Below are 21,864 nucleotides of genomic sequence, written 5' to 3'. Positions count from 1 at the left end.
GCTTTTTTTTTTTTTTTTTTTTTCTTAAACTGGTGGCTCTCCTCTTCAATGTTTTCTCCCCGTGCACTTCTAAACTGTTCCCAGTGATGCTGCTAATTTTAGATCAATCCTGCTTTGCACGCTGGATTTTCTCCACTGTGTCAAAACTGTGAGATTATGATCTAAAGTTTCATATCAGAAGAGGACTGGTGGTGAAAGCAGATTATGTTCGTGTGGTCCAGGTAGTTCACATCCCTCGTTTTGGGATCCTCTAATTTAAATGAGGGGTTTTTGTCCGGTTTGATTCATGCTCGATTTAATCCTATGTTGGTGGTTTCTAGTGTGAGACAACCACGTGCCAGTATCTGTAGCATTAAAGATGCAGTTTTTCAAATGTTCCTCTGCTGGGGAGGAGAGTGGGTTTGACTGACAGTCTGTAATCTGATGGAGGAAGATCACGACAGTGGATTTTAGAGCAGAGTTACTCCAGACAATTACTAATACAGCCCAAAGCCTTAATCTGTGTTGCCATCTGCTGTGTTCTCACACTTACTGCACTCGCACACCGTTTATCTTTAGTATGCAAGTGAGTAACAGAGGCTTGTGGAAACCAAATCCCTATATGAAATCACACCTCTGAAAGAGCTGAAGGCTTTTTCCTGAGACTAAAAAAGACGTTTGGGAGCAATGTGACATTTTCTTGTTCTCTGTAAAATCAAAGGTTTCCTGTTTTAACTCTAGTTAATATTCCTGGTTCGTACTCCCGCTGTTTGTAAAGTTTGAAGTACAGCTTGGAATGGTGTGGGAGTAAGAGAAGGAGATATGATGAGAGCAAAGAGGAGGTGGCAGGGACTGAGGGAGCAGATAAAGGACGGGGGAGATGGAGGGACTGAGGCAATCTGCTGGTCTAGGAACAAGGGAGGAGAGCTGAGATGAGCTGTTGCTATGGGAGGAGAAGAGGATGATGGGTGGGCTCTGCCAGTAGGCGTGGGAGGGAAAGAAGATGGGGATGAAGGAGAAGTGTGTTTGTAGCACGGGGAGGGGGTTCTGGGATGAACAGAACTGTTGGTTATGTAAGCTCTGTATTTGGTTTTTAATGAACCTCTCTCTTCCTGCTCACTGGCTACTGAGCTGTTACTGTTGGCAGGAGACGAGCAGCATAAACACGCACACACACACTCGCGCACATGCACAAAAACTTCATTTGCAGTGCAAAAATTTCTTGCATAAGAAGGCACGCACAGAACTTTATTTTGTGAAGAAGTGGGGGCTCTCTTCAAACTCACGGAAGAAATTTTTTACTCAGGCTGAAGTCTGATACTGATTGGCTCTTTTTTTTGTGTAGTATTCGTGCTGTTTACATAATTTCAGAGTCCTTCATGTATCACTGAGCTTACACATGTGACTGAGGAGCGCTTCATGTCGGGTTACTCTGTAGTTATTTTTTCCAGGACTTCCCTTGTGTGAACAGAGAGCGCTCAGAGCACAGCTGGAAGGGCACGACTGTGTGTGTGTGCGTGTGCAGATATGTGCATACGTGTGTGAGCACAGGTTTGGGATGCTTCTCTCCAGCCCGATCCCACCGTGTCAATATTTACTCAGTATTCTGAGATTTGAAGAAAGGCAACTTGTTTCAATATTTATGGATGTGGTCAAACATTAAATCCTCCCACTCTTTCCAAAAGCCGTGACAGTATGCGTGCACACGCACCGACTGACGGTTAAAAACTAAAAGAAAACCCCACACTGCTCGGTCAGATCAAGTAATGGAGTTTATTGATATTGGTGGATAAAGTTTATTGATATAACAGATTGAAAGTAATGATGTTGGTTGTAGAACAAAACCGAGACACAGTTTGGAGTTCCTCCAGTCGCCTGGTTCAAATAGCATTAAACTGTTGATTTTTTTCGTTTGTTTTTAGAAGATATGACAAACAGACTTTGTTGGGATTGGAAGAAGATGGGACACGAGTGTGTTCAAGCGTGGCTTTAAAAACGAGAACAAACAGTGGAAGGTCCAGATTTGACAGCGATAAAATATCTCAGCTAACCTTGTTGATAGTAAATATTTCCAGTAAAAGTGGCATTATTTGTATGCTGCCTTATGAAAACGCTTAATGGCACGCAGTGAGGCTGAGACGGAGGAATGTGTTTGTTTTACACTTCTTTCCATGCACTCCCCGGGTCTGGCAGTACTATTGTGATGATAGTTTTCTAAACCAAGCACCTTGAAATGGTTGGCAGAGAAAAAAATAAACTTACAGGAATGTTTCCCTTTTTGGGAAAAAAGCAAATACATCGTGTCTTAATATTAGATTTCTATTTTGCTACAAGAAGGTAAACGGATGGGTTGGAAAAAGGAAAACCTTATATAACTGTGTAGTTTGAGCTGATTGTGGGTGTCCAATGAATGAATACTTTTTCCAAAGGTTTCATAATCTCATAGAACAGCTTTGACTTGGGTGGTAAAGGGGAACTTCTACTAATCGGAAGGTGAGTGGTTGATCCCGGCTTTTCCTGTCCACATCCCAAAATGTCCTTGTGCAAGACACTGAACCCGAACGCCTCTGTAATGCCAACAAAACCAGGCTGTTTACCATAAATACCAGGCAATAACTCCAGGACTCCAGGGCTCATTCGGCTGAAGGACTGATGAGCTCATGCCACGGTGAGGCATCAGACATCCATCTGTCTTTCTGCAGTTCACAAGAGCTCTTATTTTACATGCAGTATTGGTCAGAATCAAACTTACCAACAATGATTGACCAATGGGTCTTCACCCAAATGAAGCTCAAGGTCACATGTGACACACACACACACACACACACACTTTCCCAGTATTAGTTTGCTTGTGTCCCCCTTTGATGGCATTTTTACCATAATTAATGACTTTAGGGTTGGTTGAGAGCTAAGGCTGAGGTGTATGTGTAGTATTGAATCCTGGCAATACTGACTGTAACAGGGCAACGAGCTGGTTTGTCAATCCATTATGACCAGAGTAACTTCAGGTTTCAGTGTTTCACAGTATGATGGTGACAGATTTTCCCCACCCTCTGCGTTTTAGATGATAAACCTACTAAATAATCAGGCAGTCCTTGTGTTTTGTACACAAGTCATTAAATAACACTGAACAATCCAGCAGCCAATGAAATTAAATGTGCTGGTGGAGCTGTACCATAATTTCCAGTTCTAATGATGGTTAATGGCCTAATTGCAGGTATCTGGCATAGATGCTCACTGCTGACTGGATCTTCTGTAATTGTACTAAAGTAAAAAAGTACAGTGTTTAAATGCATAGCAACTACTACACATGCTTCAAACCCCTCCGTTCTCTCTAATTCAATAAGATCTAAAGGCCTCTACACACCAGATGTGTTAAAAATATATTTTTTATGCCGCCGTTCACTCCCTGATTCACACCTGTTTATTTGTACACTCAATTAAGACTCCTGACCTCAAACACTCTGATTCACTTGATAAACCAGATTAACTGTGTTGTTGCTTAATAAGAAGGACCCACAGGTAGAGTGCTCAGCTCTAAACCAAAAAAGGTGTGTGATTAAAAAAAACAACAACTGATAACTCAGCTCAGTCTCAATCTTTTGCTGGGGTGTTTTCCTCCAGTAGGCGGGCAGCGAATGACACAGGCAGGTAAGTTTTCTAGGATAAAGAAGGAGAAGGCAGGTGAGTATAGATTCAAGGATTGGTAACAGGGAAGCATTAAAACACCTAAGCACCTCTACCACACTATATTACTTCTACCACAGTATGTTAACAATCTGATAACAAGTGCAGAGAAGAGCCAAGAGGAGGAAGCGCAGTTAGTGAAACAATCACACACCCACACGATAAAGAGAAGCTAGACCAAAGGGCAGAGAACAGACAGAAATCAGGCCAACACCTAAAGGCACAGGGGACCACAACAAATTTGCCCTGGATATAAAATTGGATTAAAATATTTATCCTAAATTGTTGTTGAACGACTTTTTCTCAGTCAAGCAAAACCACCTTTTTAAAGGTGGCACTTAAAATTTTTCTAAACTAATGATTAGCCAAAGATTAGGGAAAAAGTAACCTAGTTAACTGGTATTCACAGTCCTACTCTACTGTCATTAAGTAAGATCTGCTCTGCAGTCTTTTAAATCAATTTTCCGTATCTGAGCTGTTCTGCTCGATATCTGTGTGACTAAAGCCGTGCGTCAACACAGGATGATAAGGGTTACACAAGGAGAACTGAACAGGGCTGTTGAAGGACATCAACCCAGCAGCAGGACTACTACCTGCTCCTTTGTTTGTGGAGGAACAGGAGGAGGAGGAGCACTGCCTGAGCCCTACAAAATGACCTCCAGCAGGGTACCCATGCATGTCTCTGACCAAACCTAAGCTAACCTAGTCAGGTTAACTTTGACTGGCCTCTCTGTAGAACGTCTGTGGGATATGTCTCCTCAGATGATCACTGAGCCACTCCCAAACTGGTCATGATGTTGCAGATTTGTTCACACCTGTCACAGGTGCTCAGTGTAAACCTGTGAAGAGAACAGGGTGCCAGTGGTGGACCTGCCAGTTCAATTGCACAGTGCTGGGATGCGAGCAACATAATCGTTGTGCCCTTGTGACACCTTCATGGACTGTTTCTTTCAGTGCTCCTCCAGTTTATTGCTCAAAGGAACAGACACTGGTGCTACTGCTGGGTTTATATCCTTCTCCTCTATCTGTCTTATTCTTACCCCTGTTAGCACTTTAATTTGTACCAAAACAAGCGAAATAGATTCACAGTGGTTTTCACTTCCTTAAATGAACAGACTGATATCCCTGACGTTTCGCTGACTTTGTGTTTTACTGCGATGAACGAATATTCCTGTAATGTTTTTGAGCAGAGTAGTTCTCAAATGCAAGTCTGGCTCTTTCAGCTACCTGCTTATGTTTGCCCAGCCTGCCGGTAGACAGTGTTACATAACCTGTGTCTGTGTGTGTGTGTGTGTTAGTACATAATGCTGTGCATGTGTGATGTATCTTCTCTTATGAGCCAAACTGACCATTTCCAGAGATGACACACTGTCCAGGAATAACATCTCTTCTCTTTTTAATCTCTAACGTTTCACCACCATTACACACACACACACACACACACTCTGTTCAGTTGGTTTTGCAGCATGTTCACTTGGAAATCTGACTAACTGGTTACTGTACAGCCAGAGCCCCGACTCCTCTTCCCCTCACAGACTGCCTCCTCAATTGCGGCTTGTTCAGTGAGTTTGTGTGGAGGAGGAAGGGGGTGGGTGGGGGTTCAGAGGAATGTCTGCTTGTGTGTGGGGAAAAGAGGGGTCTCTGTTGAGTGTGTTTGTGTGGACTCTATAGCAAGATTAAAGATGTGTATGTGAACTTATTGATGAAAGTGTGTTTTGCTGCTGTGTTTACTCCAATGGGGCCCTGCTGCCTGTCATACAGTGGAGAGTATATACCAGAGAAGTTCAGGAGAAGATGATGAAAAAAGGAAATCTGATTTACCCTTACTCTCATTGTGTGTGTGTGTTTGATCTGTCTTATTATAAAACTGATTTTAAGGTAAAAAAAAAGCTTCAGAAGGGTTTAAAAATGTGAAGCAAGGAGATTGAGAATGACACTGAATACTGAAACTCAGAAACCAGGAAATGGATTGTATACCTACAATTTAAAATTTACAGAAAAATGCGCACACACACGCAGCTCAACGTGTAGAGCAGCAGGAACACTGTAGGCTGTGTATGGCGGCTCTGCTTCACTTCCGCACCATAAATGTGTGTTTGCTATACGAGGGAACACGGATAGAAAAGAGGAATTCATGTCGGTGTTTATTTGAGCTTTGGCCAAATCCAACCTGGGGCAGCAGCACTGGCGCGAGCTCTGCACCAAACCCCAGCCGCTCCTGTACCCCCAGCCAGACACGTACATACTGTAACCCACTGGGGGACCGGTGCGCACACACAACAAAAATTTACCACCTTCACATACACACTTACCTGTCCATCCTAACCATATCAAGGTGTGTTTGTCTTTCCCTGCCCACCGTTTTAGGTCCTCCCAGAGCAGGTATTTCCTTCTCTTTCCCACAGACGCACACTCATCCGTGCACACACTGCAGCTTTAGAGGGGGTTGTCTGTGGGCTGAGTGTGTGAAGCTCGTGCATTGATAACCTGCAGCTCAGAGTCGCTTGGTCTCACTTTGTGGCCGTGCCCATCGCTTGGAGCTGCGCTTCGCTTTCTTTTCTGCTTCCCAACTCTAGGACCGTCTGCGGCCGTGCTCGGACCCCCCGCTTTTGTCACCATGACCCCCATCCAGCCGTTGTTCCTGCTGTTGCTTGGCCTAATAGGAGCCCAAGCTAACTTAGACCTTCGCACAGCCGCCGCCATGGGTAAGAATAATGACCTTTAACCCCTAAAGCCTGAGTCTTAACTCCTGTTGATTGTGTGATGCTTTGCTTCTAACACCCGTTTGCCTTTTATCATCATAAAAGTGAACTCATAGAGCAGAAAAACCTCACACAGCTTTTAAAAAGCGAGCATTAGTCTGGTCTCAACAGGTGAGAAATATTGCTCTGATCATCAGTTTGCCTTTTAGGTGAAGGACATAACTTTTTATTTTTGAGTGGTTAGAATCTTTTTGTGTGTTGTGTGTGAATAGGCTGGATGAGATGCTGTACCATCATACATTTTTTCCCCAAAAAATGTATGATGGTTAGATGTGGACACTAACTTTCTGTATATATCATAGCTATTTAAGAATGATAAGTAAGGGACTGGGAGAAAAGGTAAATGGACTGATTCTTATAGCACTTTATGCAACTCAACTCTCCTCATTCACCCATTCATACAAGCACTTTTTTACATGCTTCCTATTCAACATTCACACACATTCACACTCTGATGGATACATCGGAGAGCAACTTGGGGTTGGTATTGTGCCCAAGGACATTTGGCATGCAGACTGGAGCAGCCTAGGATCAAAAGACCAACCTCATAATTAGAAGATGACCTGCTCTACCTCCTGATTAGTAGATGATGTGCTCTGCCACCTGAAAAAAAGGAGTTATGATGTTCTTTCAAGTCGTTAATTTGTATAAGCACATTTTGGATAATTGTTTTGTTCAGGATGGAGTGTGGCCGTTGCTGTTTCTTGCATGTCAAAGATTGAGAGGAGGTGTACAGAAGGAGAAGGGGGAGGAGGGAGGGAGAGAGGTGAAGGGCGAGGAGGGAGATCAGTGATATGCAGTAGACGCTGGCTGCAGTTTGCTTAATGATGCCAAAATGCCCGCGTTTACACTGAAAATGCTACGGGCCACCAGCTGTATCACTGTAGCAAAGCTTAATTTCATCACACCTTTTCTAAAAAAATCTGTCAAAGTCCATGTTTTTTTTGTGAAAATGTAACCACATCTCACGCCTTTTCTTGGTGGAATCTAATTATGGATTAATTATTGATATATTCATGCAAGAGATACCCAACAAGCTTTCTGAAAATACTTAAAGCGGGTCAGTGGCTCTTTTTGTGTCCTCTCTCCATCGCAGTACTTTCACCTTTCCCTCTCTCCACCCTTGCTGCCTCTGTGCGTCCTGTTTCCAGCCCTTCCTCTCATATACATCTCACCACTCTCCATCACTTCTGCCCTCCCCTTTTCCTCTCAACAGCCCTTCTCTCCATGCTCCACCCACATCTCCCCTGACTTTCATGATCTCCATCCATCATCATGAGGAATGATGGAATGAGGAATAATTTATAACTCTATGAAATGAATATGAGATTATGGTGACATCTGAGTTGCTTTTCTCTTCACGTGTAGCGGCAGGTTTGTGCAAAGCCCGTCCCACCGACCTCGTGTTCATCATCGACAGCAGTCGCAGTGTTCGCCCCTCAGAGTTTGAGCAAGTTAAAGTCTTCCTGGCAAAAGTCATCGAGGGGCTGAATGTTGGACCCAGCGCCACTCGTGTGGGAGTTGTCAACTATGCCAGCCGCGTTAAGAATGAGGTTTGGACAAAGTTTAAAAAACGATTTCCGACATTTCTGATTTGTTTTCTCTCATTTCGATCTCACTCACTGCGCTGTTGTGGAACTGTAGGTGTCTCTGAAGACCCACCGCACCAAAGCCGGGCTGATCAAGGCTGTGACCAAAATTGAGCCGCTGTCCACCGGAACCATGACTGGCCTGGCCATCCAGTTTGCAATGAATGTTGCCTTCAGTGAGGCCGAGGGCGCTCGTGCAAAATCTTCTGACGTCGGCAAGGTCTGCCACACGTTTAGATGCGTTTGCACGTGAAATTCACCTCTTCCATAACCGCAATGGTAACTTTATAATCTATTTTGAACCCTCACTGCCACAGGTTGCCATTATTGTGACAGACGGGCGTCCCCAGGACAATGTAAAGGATATAGCTCAACGTGCACGAGACGCCGGCATTGAGATTTTTGCCATCGGTGTGGGACGCGTGGACATGAACACTCTGAGGCAGATGGCCAGCGATCCTCTGGATGACCATGTGGACTATGTGGAGAGCTACAGCGTTATCGAGAAGCTCACCAAGAAGTTCCAGGAGGCCTTTTGTGGTAAGAGGGGGAGAAGGAAGAGATGAGAGAAGAATTAGCGATGTACTGTAGGAGGTATAGATACAGCAGCAAGAAAGAGGGATTCATTATATGCACACCTTCATTCCTGTGGAGAGAGCTGTCTGCTGCTCCCCTGTACTGAGGGTAAGGTGTCTGGACTGTCATCCTTTTCATTCCAATTTATTCTTCTCTCCCTTTTGTCCTCTGCTCGTCCTCGACAAGATTACAATGTATTCATTCAGTCCTTCAAACTCATTTAAAATTCCCCACAGCACGAGGGCATTAGGGTAGAAACAACCTTTTGGAATGAGATTTAGTCCTGTTCTTCAGTCAACTCTCACATAACCGAGAGGCGAGACTGATCTATCTGTAATTACCGATCCATTAGTGCCAATCATTAAGCCTCTAATTAGTGATGCCCTTCGGCGCTCCCAGTCTGCGGCAGCTTCGACTGCTGTTTGCTTCTCGCTTTGCGGCAGCCAGCATCGCTGCACGTGCAGATGATGAGAGCAGCATTATCATAGTGTTGTGGAGGAGCCTGTGCATCACGTTGAAAAATCCTCCAGAAAACTGGATTTTATTAGCTTAAGGCTGCTCCGATCTTTTCCTCCTTTTGCTTTAAGGCTCCACTGGATTTTTGCATCATCTACATATATTCAAACCTGTTCAGGTCAACTGCAGGTCACAGTGGATCATTAAAAATATCAATGCTAGAATTTCCCATTTTCAAACTGACATAGTTTTATTTCTCCCTCTAACCCTACCTGCCTGCCCCCTCTTATGTGTGTGTGTGTGTGTGTTGTGCATGTAAGAAGACCTAGTGTCTGACCTGTGTGCCACTGGGGATCATGACTGTGAGCAGGTATGCATCAGCACCCCAGGATCATACAAGTGTGCCTGCAGAGAAGGTTTTACCCTCATGGACAATGGTCGTAGCTGCAGTGGTGAGTGGGTGTTTGTCTCTGAAGGTATGTGTCCAAGTATGATAAATATGCTCTGACATTAACATGCCCCGTGTATGTCCGTGTGTGTATGTTTTGTTTTTCACCAGCTTGCAGCAACTCCGCAACAGACGTTGTGTTTCTGATTGATGGCTCTAAGAGCGTGCGTCCTGAGAACTTTGAGCTGGTCAAGAAATGGATAAACCAGATCATCGACAAACTGGACGTCAGTGAAAGCAAGGCTCATGTCGGACTGGTGCAGTACTCCAGCACAGTCAAACCGGTATGAGTCAGTTTTTTCTTTTTTTATATTAGAGTAAGCATTTTCACTTCCACCCTCATCATCATCCTAATTCTGCTCCACCGCAGGAGTTTCCCTTGGGCCGTTACAACAACAAGAAGGACCTCAAAGAAGCTGTGAAAAAGATGGCCTACCTGGAGAGGGGAACCATGACAGGCCAGGCTCTCCGTTATCTGGTAGAAAACAGCTTCAGCCTTGGTCAGGGTGCCCGGCCTGGAGTCACAAAGGTGGGCATCGTCTTCACCGATGGGCGCAGTCAGGACTACATCGGAGAGGCTGCCAAGAAGGCCAAGGAAAACGGTTAGAGGGAGTGGGAAGGTTACGTCTAAAGCAGACCAAGAATATATACTTATGTGAATCAGATGAAGGAACGAGCGCGTTCATTGCAGGCTTTAAGATGTATGCTGTCGGAGTGGGCAATGCAGTTGAGGACGAGCTGAAAGAGATTGCCTCTGAGCCAACCGGAGAGCACTACTTCTACACCGCCGATTTCAAGGCCATGAGCCAGATTGCCAAGAAGCTACAGATTAACGTCTGTGATGGTGAGAAGTTTTAAACAAATGTGTTGTTATACTTCACAAATCACACAAATCTTTAACCTGTGTGTTCTCGGCTCCACAGATGACCCTTGTGAATGCGACTCCCTTGTAAAGTTCCAAAAGAAAGTTGAAGCTGCCCTACAGGCACTAACAAAAAAACATATCCTTTATGACAGGTGACACTGTCTGAGGATATTATTTTGGGAGGGAGGGTGTTAAAGTTGTTTTCGCACTGTGTGATTTATTGACTGCCTTCACAGTTTCTCTCCTTGACAGAATCTTACTAGAGAGCATGTCGAAGAGGATCGCTTTGCTGGAGAACAAAATCGTCTAAGGACTCGTATCCCATTACTCACATGCACCCATGTACAAATACAAACACACACACACACAAAATTTACTTCCTGTAAAATATTGAAGACACACCCCTCTCCATATCAATGTGTGTGCGTGTGATAATCCAGACCTTGGCTCTCTCCTACCCCTCCAAACCACCTCTTGTTTTTCTACACTTCTGCTCTTGTCTCTTCTACCCTTGGGACACAAACGTTGGTTACCACATGAACATGCCTCTGTGTGTGTGTTTGTGTGTGTGTTTGTGTGTGTATGTGCCCTGAAGGTCATCCTCCAAAGCCAGCCTGTGTGTTTGCTAATAAAAGTCTTCCCTCATAGGGAAACGGTGATGGAACGCTGAAGGGTTTTTCTTTGTTGCTGCCACAGTGTTGAAGTTCCTGAAACCCCAGAGAGTGTGTGTCTTGTCATGTCAAACGAAGCAGCACATCACCTTCACTTGTTTGTCTGTTTATATGTCACTGTCATATTTCCCTATTCCTTCATCTTCTTCATTTTTTTTCTCCTATCATCCTCACAAAAGTTATCTTGCATTGTATATGATATATACAGGTAAATTAATATAAGATATGTCTGATACTAAGGACACATCATTGATTTCTTTTTATTTTCCTAAATAAAGGTGATTCAGGAAGTAAACAGAAAATTGTGAAACCATTATATCCCACGCTAGAATTACACATGCACATACAGACACAACGAATAATTTATACAGTTTTAGTTACTTTAATATAAAAGATTGTGGAAAAACCCAGAGGTTCCACAACATGGTTTTCAGAGGACCAGGAGGACTGGGTTGATATTTCCCGCAGGTCTGCCACACATTAGCTCAGTGACCTGATTCAGCACACAGACATTTTAGGTACTTCCCAGGTGGCAATGTCCAATACAAAGTCCGAGATGTTTGCGGTAAAGTGCTGGGTTCTTGTATAATTAAAGGATTTCTGCAGTTGTGAAGGTAACAGAATGACATCAGTTAATCTACTATCTAATTTCAGTGATTTTGACTAAATGACAAAAGTAATTATATCATCATCATGCATATTAACACTGACTGGTGTCTGTTTCACATTAAATATTAAACTTAAGCTATTTCATTTTTGTAATATCAGTAATTTTATGACCTTGCTCAAGGCTTTGGTAATTGATGGAAATGTGTAAGTTTACAGCTTGCATAATTACTAAACACAAAATACTATCCAGGTAAAAAGACTAATTGGGATCAATAATGTCTTTTTCAAGAGAGATCTAGCCAAGATGGCAGCAGAAATTGCAGAAAAGTATAATATAATAGTTCTACAGATATACTATGTGTCCAAAAAAAGACTGGAGTGATTACAGTGTAGAACACAGAGTGGGTACAATAAAGCAGAGTCATAAGAATACTTTCAAAACAGGTGATTTCTTTATTTTATATATATCCCTTCATGTATCATCTTGACCAAAACCTGTTTATCAGTATGAGCAAAGGCATTAGGAATAAAATAAAATAAAAAAACCCCGCCTGAAACGAACACATGCTCACTTTGTAAAGAAAAGAGAAAACAGACACTTATGGATACACTGTTACTGTTAGTAACATTTAAAGAGACAACAGCCGCCTGCTGTTTATCACAGGAAAGTTGCGCATACGTCACGATGACGTTGCACGGGGGAAGCTCGCCAAGATCTGAGCGGAAGGAGCGTGTGAAAACTCTACATTATTCCCGGTGCCTTACGCAAGATAGTTTTAAGTTAAACTCGGCATTGTGTCCACGATGCCCAGTCCAAATATAAATCAGCGGCTCGCGTTGTTTTCATTACCGGAAATCGTCATAGCTGCGGCTGAAAGAGTCTGCAGCATCTGCTAACAGCAGTGAGCTAGCGTAGCGAGCTAACCGCCGGCAGCCGGCGTTCACGGTCAGGAAGCCGGGTGGGAAAAAAGGTGGCGCTCTCTGAAGGTGGTTAGTCTGTGTTAATGATTTGCGAAGCAGACGATTGCGCAGTAAAAATAAGAAGACCGGCGGCAGATACCTCGAGGTTGTGTCAGTGAAGAAGAATAAATGTTTTCAGCTAACGTTAAGGGTTAGCGTTAAGTTAATACTTTAGGCTAACTGCTGCTCGGTAACGACAGGCAGCTCAGCTCTACCAAGGTGCTCCGGGACATGGCCAGTAATCCCACGGCTACCTGCCAGGCTAATGGAGACAGCAAGCCGGGAGGAGTGCCCGCCGCTCGGCGTTCGTGTGGCCACCGGTCCGAGTCTGAATCCGATGCTGGACCGACTTCGAAGAGCTTAGCGCGACTGTGCAGCAGGGATGACGGGGAGCGGAGAGCGGCTCTGGAGGAGTTAAGCCAGGGGGTTCTCCAGTGTTTAGACCTGGACCAGCACGGCTCGGAGCGACTGCGTAAACAAACTCTTCTGCATCTGCTCCGGCTGTCCAGGTCGTGTCCGCTGCAGGAAGTACGGGAGAGAGCCGTCGAGCTCCTGCGGACCGCACAGGTAATGCATGCACAATTCACCGACAGGCTTCCCCTCCTTCTGTGAGGTTTGCAGGCCGCATTAACTGACAGATAGGGAAAAAATCTTACTCCAATAGCGCTCGGGCACCGTTTGTACCATTAAAGGACTTTTAGGTACTCTCAGGAGGACTGCTTTTGCTTTGCATGATGACGTTATAAGGTTAGGTAAGGGTAGGTTTACCTCTCTCATCAGCTGATGGTGATTTTTATTGCTACCGGACTGCTGCTGGTTTCATCAGACTGTAGGTGATGCAAGACTCTGCAGCGGTGTGCACAAACAACCGGGCTGGACACGCCCCCTCCCGGTGCCTGAAAAACACACCACCAGCAGACACACCCCCGACTGCTTTCACGGCCCAGTGTAGCTTCTAGAAATTAAAAAGGCAGGCTGCTTTAGACGCCTTTCATTTGTGTTTGTGTTGAAAATAACAAACAGGGCAACGTTTAGCGTCCGAGCTTCCGATGTCAGTGAGTTTTAACGCGTGTTTTGGTTAAACGTGGAAGTTTGAAGCGTGCTAGTTACGAAACGGGTGTCCTGTTACGGTTCAAATAAGGTCTAGGCAAGCTAAAGGAGGCTGAGGCGTTGTTAAGCTGAACATATTTCATATAAGCATATCAGCGATTTGGATAAATGTGAATATTTACAATGGTAAGTCTGAAAAGGTATTTTTCGCGTGTCAGTCACGGGAATGAACTGCGTTTGAAGTTGATTTCCGTAGACAAGATGAATCCTTTAGGGTTGATTGGAATCTTGACTGAAATTTTGATAAACCAGAGCAATAATCAAGTACAAACTGAATGATAATTACGTGTTGTTTGTGTCTTCTTTTGTTGCCAGGAGCAAGGAGTCCAGGTACCTCGAGCTCTGGCCTCAGGTCCAAGTGCCTTTATCCCTGCAAAAGAGGTGTGTATGCAACTTAATAAAAAAGAATGTGTTTCCGGATTATTACAAGTATGTTTTTGCTATTTCCATTGTTTGTGTGTCAGACTTGCACCCTCTCTAGATGCCAGATTGTTTTTTTTCCCCTCGGGTTGATGTCAGAGTGGCACACAGCTGGCCTTCATGTCTAATCCTGTGATTTTACAGGGCTTGTTTCAGGCTGCTAACATAATGAACTAACAGCTGTTACTTCGAACTTAATCTTTTCATATAAATATAATTGAAATGTTCTAAACTTAAATATATTTGAATCTCCATTGGCCTACTTTTTTTTTTCCCACAGGGTTTTTTATGTAAGTTTATTTTTAAATTATTTTCCGTTTTAGAAACGGACATACGTAATGACTTAACAGACATGCTCATTAAAATGATGCTATTTATTCTGCTGCAATACTACACTGCCTGTTGCATTCGACAGATGCAACACCCGAGCTGAGTTGCCAAAGCTAGTGGCTGATAATGTCTTAGCTCATAATGTGACTCATTCAGATTTCTTTTTCTTTTCTTTTTCATAAAGAAGAAGAAACCTTAAGTTTACTCAGGATTCAGTTATGTTTTTTTTTTTTTTCCTCTTTAGATTTTAAAAGGAGGGCCAAACCAGGATGTCCTGATTGAGTCTTTTCTTTCGCTGGGGCGTGTGGATCACATCTCCATGGTCATGGCGATGCACCCAGCCTACCTCTGCTGCTTCCTAAAGACCCAGCATGCTTTGTTGGAGATGGACGGCCCCTTGCCCCGTCACTGGAGACACTACATTGCTGTCATGGTAAGAAAAATGTTTTAGCCGGTGACATCCTGATCCTGATGTATCCTCCAACTTTAATTACCTTTCAGCAGAAAGCTGACAAATTGCTTCGAATGGGGTTTCGTCATAATTTGGACTGTTTGTAAAACACTATTCAGCCTCCTTTAAGGTCTTTTGTAGGGGAAATGTGAAATAGTATATGTAGTTCCTTAAAAAGAAATCATATGTAGTGTGTACTGCAGCCATGTGCATGCACGATGAACCAAATAAAGAAATAACAATTGTGAACATCAAGGTAAATTCTCACTCTCAAACAGACGAGATTATAATTTTAGATTTTTTCCATCGGAGTAGTTCTGATACTTGAGGTTAAATCGTTTTGTCATTGATACAAAATGATTATAGTTCTTTGGTCTCCATTTAATCTTTTCTACTGTTCAAACAAAATCTTAGAGTAGATATTATTTGAGTAACATCCCAACTGTTCAAGTAACAGACAGTGGATGAGTTAGGGTTTTTTAGGGGGGGGGGGGGGGTTGTGCTTAAATTTAAGGGGGTACTTGTGTCTTTTCTTCTGTCTTCACTGGTCTTAAGTATTGGTACGAGTTCTGAGCAATAGTGCGAATGCTATGGAAACACACTTATGTGTTGTCTGACGGCAATGACTGTGTGCAGGTAGAAGGCTCAGGTCCTTTGTTGTCCTCTGTCTTCTCTCCGGGACCTTAGAAGTCTGACTTAGAGCATTACAATAGCAAGCACTGATGTTAATGGTCCGTTTTCAGTAGTGATAGAATGAAATATAAACACAGCAATAAAAACTGTATTGCTTCCTCCTGCTACAGCAATAAACTGGTGCTAAATACTGACATTGTTATTAAATGCTGCAGGCGTTCTAAACAGTTCTAAACCACCACATGTTTGACTTTCCAGAATTCCTGCTTCATGGCTTCTTGTCGTGACACGTAGTAATGTGTAGGGAAAAGCAAAACAAAAACAAATGAGACTGTTAACTAAGTTAAAATACCAGATTACAGTGGATTATCACATAATTCCTGCTTTTTTGCTTTTTACCCCTCAGTCATAAAAGGCTGATGGGGTATTGTCGTCACCCCACTGAACGGGCAGCTTTGTGGACACCCAAGATTGTAAACGTTAAGAACGAAGTGACGAAGGAGTTTCAAATTGATACCATAGGTGCGTCTAAACATCTCTGAAGAGTTTGAATCTGTGACCTTGACCTCGAGGTCAAGGTCGGAGCTCAGGTTTCCTGAAAGTCTTGTGAATGTGAAAACTTGAGAAGGAAGACACCAAGGATTTTGAAGTTGATACCATACGTGCTTCTATTAACAATCTCTGAGGAGTTCGGCTCTCAGTGACTTTGACCTCAAGGTGAGAGGTCAGGTTTTCTGAAAATCTTGTAAATGACTGAACAACTTGAGAATAAGGCGACATAGGATTTTCAAAATGATACCATAGGTGTGTCTGCTAGGATGCTGAGGGGTAGCACCGGCTGTTGCCAGTATTTTCCAGCGTTTTTCATTGTTATGTATTCACATATTTTGGATGCTTGTCTTGCCTATGATCAGAATGTTGTGAATATGTTTTTCTCATATTAGCTTCTAACTGGCTCCATGTTAACTCCAGAACTGAATTAAAAATTCTTCTCCTCACCATAAAATCTGGATTAATCGAACTCCATCATATCTTGAAGCCCTTCTGGTGTCATGTTATCTCAACAGAGCACTGTTCTGTCAGACTACGGGCTTACTTGTGATTCCTAGTTCTACTTTTAGAAATTCTAAAAGTAGAATAAAGATATGGGGCTCTTCCCTAACACTAGCTGCCAGTTTGGATCCTGGAGACAGACCCCCTCTCTTCTTTTAAGATTAGTCTGAAACTTTCTTTTTTGATAAAATTTGTAGTTTTCACCTGATGTCAGAGCTACTGGGACACAGCCACCTGGAGGGCAAAACAGAACTCTGGTCCATTGTCCTCCAGTCCGTACTTTGAAAGCTTTCATCCTGGTAGCAGTGCAAGCTGAGGGATTCTTTACAAGATATAGGTAGATGTCACAAAACTGGAGCCCTGGGAGAGACGTCACCACTATCAGGGACTTTTTGAAAAAGCTGCAGAGGCAGAATATGCATCACAAGTCCCCAAAATTCACAATTCTCTTTATATCTTAGTTTTTCCGCCATGGATGGATAATCAAAGTGGTCTTAGCTTGTCCTGCAGTACTACTAACTGTCTCTTATTGGTTGTGATGGCAAGGGTAGCGAGTTGGCTAGTTGTTGACTAAAAACTATGAATAGTTATGGCTGGATTACATGACCCTGAAGCTTCCTTATTAATACAGCTGCAGGCTCAGGCTGCTCTGGACTTCATTTCCCACTCTCCTCTTTTCACTCCTGATGCAATCTCACCAACTTTTGTCCCAGCTGGTCATGGTAGATTGCTCCCCTGGCCTTAGCTTGGTGCTAGAGGAGATTTCTTCCTGTTAAAAGGAAGTTATTTTTTTTCCCCCACTGTTGCTGAGTGCAAATCTTTATATTGTAAAATAAAGCACTTTGGAGCAGCTGTTGTTGTGAATTGCAGTTGTATTAAATTGCAGTTGCCTTTATTACTGATGGAAATGCATTATTATAATATTGCAAGAGAGAGAAAATATGCTTGTTTATAGAATTTTGAATTAATGTTAAGACATTTTGTAGTATAACCTGGTAATGTAGCTTCAGTTAGATGTTAATACTGTAATATTATGATGCTGTGCCTTGGACTTATGTTTTTTCAATTTGAAAAATGTTTATACAGTTTTTTGCTATACTGACTGAACTCAGATTTGAGATGTGGTCATATATTTGTATAATAGAGTATTTAGAAGGTCGCATTCTTAATGCTTAAACATCTGCATTCAGTTGGCAAATAACACACATTTTGGTAATGGTCACTGAACAGTAATGGCAATGAAACCTTCAGGGACATTCAGAAATTGTTTCATAGCAAAACAGTAGGACATCCAAAGACTGTTAGTGCCTTTCTGCTAATGCGATCTATGCGTCTTCAATATTGCTTCACATTAGCAGCCTGTAACACTTTAGAAATACCACTCACTGCACTCACCTGTGCAAGTTCAGCTGTGTTGTTTTAACCTCTGACACTTCCTCTGCATTATGCATTTGTTGCACACAGATATGTGAACAGAGAATGTGTGAAGCGTTGTTTTCAGTGGTCAGGGTTAGAGTTTCTCTTCCCTGCTGTTAACTTGGACCGTTCTTTGCGTCTGGCAGGCTGCAGCTCGGCACCACTGCTCATACCTGGTGCAGCAGCACAGCGCAGGCTACTTGGAGGCCGGAGGGGAGGAGAGCTGGCTAAGCGGCCTGGAGCACGCTCCCGCCAAACTCCGCAGCCTGCAAACACTCAACAAGCTGCTGGCACACAGACCCTGGCTCATTACGCAGCAGCACATCCAGGTCAGACACATCTCCCGCTCGCCCACTCACTCCCTGTGTCTTACTCCAACTCTAATTTCTGACTTGAATCCAAACTCACTCCCTCAGTGACTCAGCCGCTATTTCCTGTGTGGTAAACACCTAATTGTCTTCCATATAAAGAGTAGCAGATTGATTTTTCAGACACTATCATTTTGCATCAGCACAGACAGGTGTAGTTCCGCCTCTTTAAATCTGATACCTAGGACTGTGAGAGTAAAATATCTGATTTTCATTATCATAGTCAAAAGAATTGACAATGACAATATTAGTGTGATATATTTTTGGGGGGTTCCCTTCTTTGGCACAGTCACCCCAGATGTGTATCTCAACGGAGGTCAACTGAATCGTGTGCTTAACTGTGCACGCTGATCACCTGAGTCAGAAAAGCACTGGGTGACTAGTTTGAGCAAACCCTAAACGAAGCCTTCTTCATGTGTTGTTTTTCTCTACAAGGTACCACATTGTTGGCATGCACAAAAATCTATCTGCAACTGCTTTTAAAAGATTAACTTGAGAACCATCTAACATCTAACAGGATCAAACATAACACTGATATCTTCTTAAAGTTTAAGTGTATCAAAGTGCTTCCAGTAGAATTTTCTACTGTATAAAATTGCAGTTAAGGGAAATTGCTAAATTAGACAATGCTGCTTATCTCTAGTGCAGACAGGCAAATCAAACCACCAACAAATGCCAAACTGGTAACACCCCCAGCAAACTGGTCAACAGCCTGGCATTAATTTCCAGCAAACACACAATCTTAAACTGCATGAGCCCAACATCTGCCTATCTGTCCCGCAGGAACTGGTGTGCCCCGGAGCAGAGCCTCGCTGGTCACTGGCTGAACTGATACACGCCGTGGTGCTCATGGCGCACGCTCACTCGTTGTGCTCGTTCGTTTGGGGCTGTGGTTTAAACCCAGAACCTGACCACATTGGGGGCTACACCTTTCAGCCTCCATCACTTTCTCACAGTCCTCACAGCCCCGCACACAGCCCCGCTCACGAGGACGGCAGGCACGAGGTGAGTCGAACAGATGTTCTGATCTCAGGCCTAACAGGCTTAAAATGACAGGAGGGTGGAGGTAGTTGATTTAAAGTTTAGTAACGGCCAAAAGATACCCACTCACATAGGAAAGAAAACTGTGAACACACACTGAAACAACAAAGCGCCGACTTCATTTATCTGATCTTCTCCAGCTGGCTGATGGAGCCGTGGAGGTGGAGGTGCTGATGAAGAGGATGGTGGAGCTGCAGCAGCAACAGGAGGAGGAGTGCACACAGGAGGAGATGGTTACTCGCTTTGAAAGGGAGAGGAGCGAAAGCATACCTACGGGTACAGATCTGACTGTTTACCCTTGCATCACTCTCAGTCACCTGTTGACTCACCACTTCCTCTCTGTTGTTGGTTTAGCGGTGGTGAGGGGCGCTCCACCTGACCTGGTGTTGCGTCTTGTGGAGGAACCAGAATTCAGATATGAGGACTTTGCTCCCAGAGGAGAGCAGGCACCACCCACCATGCGAGCACAGGTAGTTTGTTAAGGCATATTTTTCCTTTTTTAAAATCTATGTCAAACTTATTATAGTCAGCAACACCCCTTGATTTTTTGTGCCTTGTGTTGTAGACGGTAACGTTGTTAATGGTTGTGTCTCATGTGTAGGACTATTCATGGGAGGACCATGGATTCTCTCTGCTTAACAGGCTCCTGCCAGACATGGGCCAGCTATTGGATGAAAAATTTCAGGTACCATCACCGAAGGCTGATGTGTGGGTGATGTGAAAGGTCTATCTGTTGAAGTGCGTGTTACACTACTTCACCTAGCTGAGACTAAGAATGGGAGGAGATATTGTTGACCTCCTTGTTTGTTTATACACTTGAAATAAAACTGCTTAGTGTCAGGAAAAAGAAGTGGGTGGTGAATACATGTGTATTGTAGAAAAGGGTTTTCCTGGCTTAGAGTAGACTGCAAATACACAAATCTTTTTATTTGCACTTATTCCAGATCATTCGGTAAATAAACAAATGACTGACACCAATCCCAGCTCATTTTTCTTTTGTGAATTTTACAAGCATCACCCGGTTTGGTTAGACTGTATATAAAGGATGGAGGTCTGAAAAGTGAAGCCACTTTTGGAAGTGTTTAAATCTGTATTCTGTATAATGGTCTACAGGAGGTGATCTTCTATAAAGTTATAAAAAAGTGAACTGAGCAAACACTAATGTGAATTTGCAGATTGTGTGCAACTTGACCTACCACAGGATGGCCATGCATGAAGGCGTGGATACTCACACTCTAAGAAAAGCTCTGTGGAACTACATCCACTGTCTTTATGGAATACGGTGGGTGTAAAGGTGCCACCCATGCAAAAGTTCAGCCACCTTTAACATTTCTCTTCTGTAGCATTAACATTTATGTCACTCCGCATGTCCAGATACGATGATTACGACTACGGCAGTGTGAACGTGTTGCTGGAACGCTCTCTGAAGGTGTTTGTAAAAACCATGGCCTGTCACCCCGAGCAGACCACAGCACGCATTTACCACTCCTTCTGGAGACACTTCAGACACTCTGAAAAGGTATGACAAGTTCAAACAGGCACTTAACCTGGCCTCCTCAGTCACGTATCATTTGACATTTTAACACGTCATCTCTATTTGGTACCCTCAGAATCAACTAATGTATCATTTGGCATTTTAGCGCGTCCTTCCTTTTTAAAATGTCATCAGAGAAGGAAGTGTTACAGCGTGTCACCTTGTGAACTGAAGGAAATGACATGTTTCTTTTCATTTCTTTTTTTTTTTTTTTTCTTCTTTTTTTGGGTGCAGGTTCATGCCAACCTAATAGTGATGGAAGCCCGGCTACAGGCGGCACTTCTTTACATCTTACGAGCTATTACACACTACATGAGATGACAGCCTCGCTTCACTCGCACACATTTTTGCAGATGCTGAGCCAGCTGTGATTTACACCACAGTCCAATCCTTGTACACACACACACACACACACACACACACACACACACACACACTACAGTGAATGTTTGCTCCTTCATATCGTATGTTTCAGTGTTAATGTTTTGATGCTGCTTTGCACCTGGAATGTCATGTATTTAAATTGCGTTACCATTTTTTGTCTTTATTTTGTTCCTTTTCTTCTTTTTTGCACTGAAGTCTATCATTAGGTTTTAATTTCACACTTGAACCTCAAGTGGTGCTGTCTTGCACACATTCTTGTCACACAGACGCCAGGTGCGGTGGTGCAATTGGGTCTGGCATATCAAAATCAGTGTGGTGATTCAGATTGTTTTCATTGCTGAATGTTTGCTTGTCAGACAAACGCCATTGATCACACCAGTACTACTGATGACTCAGTCCTCTCTGTCTGTTGCACACTGAGGCTGAGATGAGACAAACAGCTTGTATTTTTATATACAATAAAAGTTACTTTGTTATCAAAATCAACAGTGTTGTTTTTTTGTTTTGTTTTTGTTTTTTTTG

The 21,864-nt window shown here is 43.3% G+C and overlaps 2 protein-coding genes across 4 annotated transcripts; both read left to right on the top strand.

The window, feature by feature from the left end:
• The first annotated feature begins 5,996 nt into the window (after positions 1–5,996).
• matn1 (matrilin 1) lies at positions 5,997–10,672 on the top strand. Its single transcript, XM_084918961.1, has 10 exons — positions 5,997–6,371; positions 7,797–7,981; positions 8,073–8,237; positions 8,335–8,557; positions 9,370–9,501; positions 9,609–9,781; positions 9,868–10,099; positions 10,189–10,341; positions 10,421–10,514; positions 10,615–10,672. The coding sequence occupies exons 1-10, from the start codon at positions 6,284–6,286 to the stop codon at positions 10,670–10,672; spliced, it is 1,503 nt and encodes a 500-aa protein (XP_084775087.1). The 5' UTR covers positions 5,997–6,283.
• Positions 10,673–12,321: 1,649 nt separating this feature from the next.
• sesn2 (sestrin 2) lies at positions 12,322–21,828 on the top strand. Of its 3 annotated transcripts, none has more exons than XM_084918653.1 (11): positions 12,322–13,169; positions 14,028–14,093; positions 14,707–14,895; positions 18,162–18,344; positions 19,167–19,388; positions 19,565–19,700; positions 19,779–19,894; positions 20,026–20,109; positions 20,600–20,706; positions 20,799–20,943; positions 21,193–21,828. In XM_084918653.1, the coding sequence occupies exons 1-11, from the start codon at positions 12,834–12,836 to the stop codon at positions 21,277–21,279; spliced, it is 1,671 nt and encodes a 556-aa protein (XP_084774779.1). In that variant the 5' UTR covers positions 12,322–12,833; the 3' UTR covers positions 21,280–21,828. The 3 variants fall into 3 exon arrangements, with proteins under 3 accessions (XP_084774779.1, XP_084774778.1, XP_084774780.1); XM_084918654.1 differs by lacking the exon at positions 12,322–13,169 and adding an exon at positions 13,514–13,838; XM_084918652.1 differs by having other exon boundaries at positions 19,565–19,894.
• Positions 21,829–21,864: the final 36 nt, after the last annotated feature.

The sequence above is a fragment of the Perissodus microlepis genome, chromosome 22 (genome assembly GCF_051167445.1).
Source record: "Perissodus microlepis isolate ML-2025 ecotype Zambia chromosome 22, ASM5116744v1, whole genome shotgun sequence".
In the NCBI taxonomy this organism is placed as follows: domain Eukaryota; kingdom Metazoa; phylum Chordata; class Actinopteri; order Cichliformes; family Cichlidae; genus Perissodus; species Perissodus microlepis.
Note: the sequence above shows the minus strand (reverse complement) of the source record. Positions and strands in the feature narration are given on the sequence as shown.

What these genes read in the sequence shown, in the direction of transcription:
- matn1 (XM_084918961.1), top strand. Translation starts at nt 6,284, where the DNA reads ATGACCCCCATCCAGCCGTTGTTCCTGCTGTTGCTTGGCCTAATAGGA. An exon ending in GTTCCAGGAGGCCTTTTGTG is followed by an intron (nt 8,558 to 9,369) that starts GTAAGAGGGGGA and finishes TGTGCATGTAAG; the next exon opens with AAGACCTAGTGTCTGACCTG. An exon ending in AAACATATCCTTTATGACAG is followed by an intron (nt 10,515 to 10,614) that starts GTGACACTGTCT and finishes TCTCCTTGACAG; the next exon opens with AATCTTACTAGAGAGCATGT.
- sesn2 (XM_084918652.1), top strand. Translation starts at nt 12,834, where the DNA reads ATGGCCAGTAATCCCACGGCTACCTGCCAGGCTAATGGAGACAGCAAG. An exon ending in GACACTACATTGCTGTCATG is followed by an intron (nt 14,896 to 18,161) that starts GTAAGAAAAATG and finishes TGCGTCTGGCAG; the next exon opens with GCTGCAGCTCGGCACCACTG. An exon ending in CACTGTCTTTATGGAATACG is followed by an intron (nt 20,707 to 20,798) that starts GTGGGTGTAAAG and finishes CCGCATGTCCAG; the next exon opens with ATACGATGATTACGACTACG.